General features: G+C 37.8%; 1 protein-coding gene across 1 annotated transcript; it reads right to left on the bottom strand.

The window, feature by feature from the left end:
• Positions 1-301: 301 nt before the first annotated feature.
• LOC115887619 lies at positions 302-1,054 on the bottom strand. Its single transcript, XM_030907084.1, has one exon. The coding sequence runs from the start codon at positions 1,052-1,054 to the stop codon at positions 302-304; it is 753 nt and encodes a 250-aa protein (XP_030762944.1).
• Positions 1,055-3,527: the final 2,473 nt, after the last annotated feature.

Raw genomic sequence — 3,527 nt, 5'->3', positions numbered from 1 at the left:
AAACATTATCTTTTAAGTAAAAATTTTACATAGAATCTTTCAAATGCTCGGTGGCCGCGTGGTTTAAAGCGTTAGGACTTTACGCTGCTATGACGTTGAAGCCGTAGAAAGGCAGGTTCGAATCCTAGTCAAGGCGACTTTTTTTAATCGTTTTTTTTTTAATTTTTACATATTTATTTTTACTTTTTACATATTTATTATTGATTAATACAATTTTTAGTGATGTGTTTCTTCATTTTTTTTAAATTACTTGTACGCGCATTCAAAATTTCAGCTAAATCTTGGGCGTTATTTTTTTCAGCTAAATTTTGGGCAATATTTGGGCGTTTATTATAGATGTAAGTATTTTATAGATTACCAGTAAGCAGGTTATTGGTCTAAAATTCTTTTGATTTTCAGGTTCCTGATTCTTGGGGAGCATGTAAGTTACTCCTTGCGTGAAGAAGGGCGGCATCTTTTCAGGGTCGACAAGGGCTTGCTGGAACTGCCTGGACAAGATTGGGTGGGTAGCAGGAAAGTTTTTCCACCAGTATGCTTGGATCTTATCATTCCCTGGGGTCTTCCAGTTGCCCAACCTTGTAAGAGCTTTTCTCACCAACTCTGCCGTTACTATTATTCTTTCCATTTCCGGTATACCTTGGTTTCTCTGTTCTTCGTTTCTCAGCCAATAGGCATCCTTATTATGATTTTCTTTCTGAGACCATATTTCATTCCAATATTCCATCATATGCGCCTTCTCTGGGGGTTTTCCTTGCTGTTGTTGGGAATCTGTTGCAAGGTTGCGGTAGAAGAGTTTCTGGTTCAGTTGGAAATCACGGTTTTGTTTGTATCGCTTAACCCTTTGGTTGTATCTTCTTAGTCTAGCCCCCAAGGCGGAAATTTTTTGTTTGAGGTTCTCAAGGAGCGTTCTTAGGTTCTGTTGGTAAGCTGGTTCATTGATATTAAGATCGTGTGCTTTGGCCATGTTGTTAACTCTATGCCTCAATCTAACGCTAGAGCCAGCAGGATTTTGGGCATAAGAGTTAATTGGCCCTATCACTTCCCTTAATTTCATTATTTTTGATTCCAGTCTTCTTTTCCACGGTGGGTTGCTATCTGTCTTGATCTCTCGTGATATTCTGTGGGAGGTACTACATCCTGTTGCATTACAAACAGTTATTGCGGCACTGTAAATTAGGTGGCAGGTTTCCTCTAGGTTGGAGGAGCTAGAGGGAAGCTTCTGAGCAAGTATATTGTTAACCAGTCTAACAGTTTGAAGAGTTTTTAGACTGTATTTGATTTTTTGGAATTTTGTCGCTTAACTGTAGAGGATGCCTTCGTATTTTAAACAGTTTTCTTCAAATTGGGAGTGAAGTTCGTTAACCGCTGGGACGTTTTCGTCCTCGGTGAGAAGAGTTGTCACGGTTTCTCGTTTGTCTTCAGCGCTTTCCTCTACAACTTCCTGTATGGCGGAATGCGGTTCTTTGTGTGGTGCCACATCTTCTTTTAAGGCTTGTAACTCTGCTTGGGAAAATACTTTTCTATTAAGAACTGATCTTATTTGGCCTGACAGTTGTTGAGATGTTTTTGGGTTGTGGGGGTAAGTATCGTTCCATATCCTAACTATTTGCGTCCTGTAACCTGTCATTTCGTTTTCGTTTTTCGTAGCAATAAAGTATGCACGTATGAGATTGATATTATCTTCTCTTGACCAGCGCATACGCCTGTTTCGTGTTTGTCGTCCATATGGTTGCCCAAGCTATCGGTTCGACTTTGATTTTCAAGTCCATCTTCAGGCCGGGCTTTTCCGATTCGGAGGTGAGCGTCGCCCGTCTCACTCGTTCCTCCTAGGGGCTGGGACTGTCCGCTTGCAGGTGCCCCCGCACCTTCAGCTTCCGAGGCTCGTTGTACTCTTCTCATTTTAAAATAGTAAGTGAGTTTTATACCTTCTACCAGGTAGTATTTAGCCGTCCCTAACATGGAGTACAGACGCTATCGGACTACCGCTCCTTACATGGAGATCCGTCGTGTCCTATTATAATGTGTTGGTTATTATTATTATTATTATTTAATGGAAATACAGAACTCTGATAAATAATGATTTTTATTTCTACTACTTGAACCTCTACTCAAGTTGTGTATATTACTTTAACATTGCAAAGCAATATGAAATGCTGTTACACTACCCGTGTAATAAGTGGTCAGCATTATCTTGTGTCTTCATTAGTAATAATTATTACTGGAGGGCTTATAGATGTTTGCCAAGAACTGTTGAAAATAGAAATGAGATTGTCTACGGTGGCAGTTATAAAAAAAATTACAGCATGGCCTTAGAAACAGATTGGGAAATCTAGAATAGAGTAATACACTTGCCATTACAACTTTTTTAGATCCTCGTAAACACTGACGCATTGGAGAGAGTAAAAAAAAATGTTATTGCAGAGTTGGCAGAAGAGATTTCAAAGAAAGAAGCCGAAACTAGACAACCCGATTCAGAAAAAAATGAAGCGAAAAGCGGTGAACCTGAGCCAAAACAAAAGAAATTATCAATTTGGACCTCAATAGACAAAATAGTTACTGAAGAAGGATCTAAAACACCAATTAAAAGATCGACTTCAAAAGCAATAATTGCTTTTTCAATACATTTAGCGAGGACCAAAGAAATAAAATTATTGATAAAGTTAATAGTTTTGATGACAAGAACGCACAATATGATACTTTTATTCAAAGTCTGATCGAAAGTAACTCTGTCGAAAGGAGAAGTAACGTATCTGCCACTGAAAAGCACAAACCCAAGGCCCATACATTTTCATATTATATCCGTTTAGAAGGTTCACGAATCAAGGTATGTAAGCAAGCATTTGTTAGTTTACTTGGCGTTACAATGAAAAGAGTAAGACGTCTAAGTTTACTATCAGCATCTGGTACCACACCAAAAGATAAACGCGGAAAAGGAGTAGGATCAAGACATAATGTCGTTTCTGGCCAAATTTGTACCAAAATAAAAGATTTTGTAGAGACATTTAATGTTAAAGAAGTGCACTACTCCAATACCATTAACAAAAAATATTTGCCTGCTTCACTTACTGTGAAAATTATGCATACGATATTCCTTGGCTCAAATCCAGATTTAAAGGGGAAAATAAAATATGACTTTTTCTTGAAATTTTTTCATGAAAACTTTCACCTACGATTCGGTAGGCCACAAGTGGATGTATGTTCTTGCTGTGAAGAATATGGTAAAAAGATCCTTATTTAAGTGTTAACGCCAAGCGTGTTGCTGCTGCTTCACTTATGGTTCATAAACGAAGAGCAAACAAGTTCTTTTCAAAAACAAAAGAAATAAAAAAGGCTTTGCACTGAAAAGGACAAAAAAACTGTTCAGTCTATTGAGACACAAAAAAGAAAGGTCCCCAGAGATCAAAAAGTAAACTTTCAGATTTCACATTACAATGATTTCAGATACGAATCTTTATACCCTGGAGAGCTTATTGTCTCTCACAAAGAATTTATTTATAGATGGTCTTGTTACGTCATCTTTTTCATTC

Source organism: Sitophilus oryzae, unplaced genomic scaffold (genome assembly GCF_002938485.1).
Source record: "Sitophilus oryzae breed Bouriz unplaced genomic scaffold, Soryzae_2.0 scaffold_578_pilon_pilon, whole genome shotgun sequence".
Lineage (NCBI taxonomy): Eukaryota > Metazoa > Arthropoda > Insecta > Coleoptera > Curculionidae > Sitophilus > Sitophilus oryzae.
This window is presented reverse-complemented; position numbering and strand designations above follow the sequence as displayed.

Excerpts from the sequence above, each read along its gene's own strand:
- LOC115887619 (XM_030907084.1), bottom strand. The coding sequence starts at position 1,054 with ATGAAATTAAGGGAAGTGATAGGGCCAATTAACTCTTATGCCCAAAAT.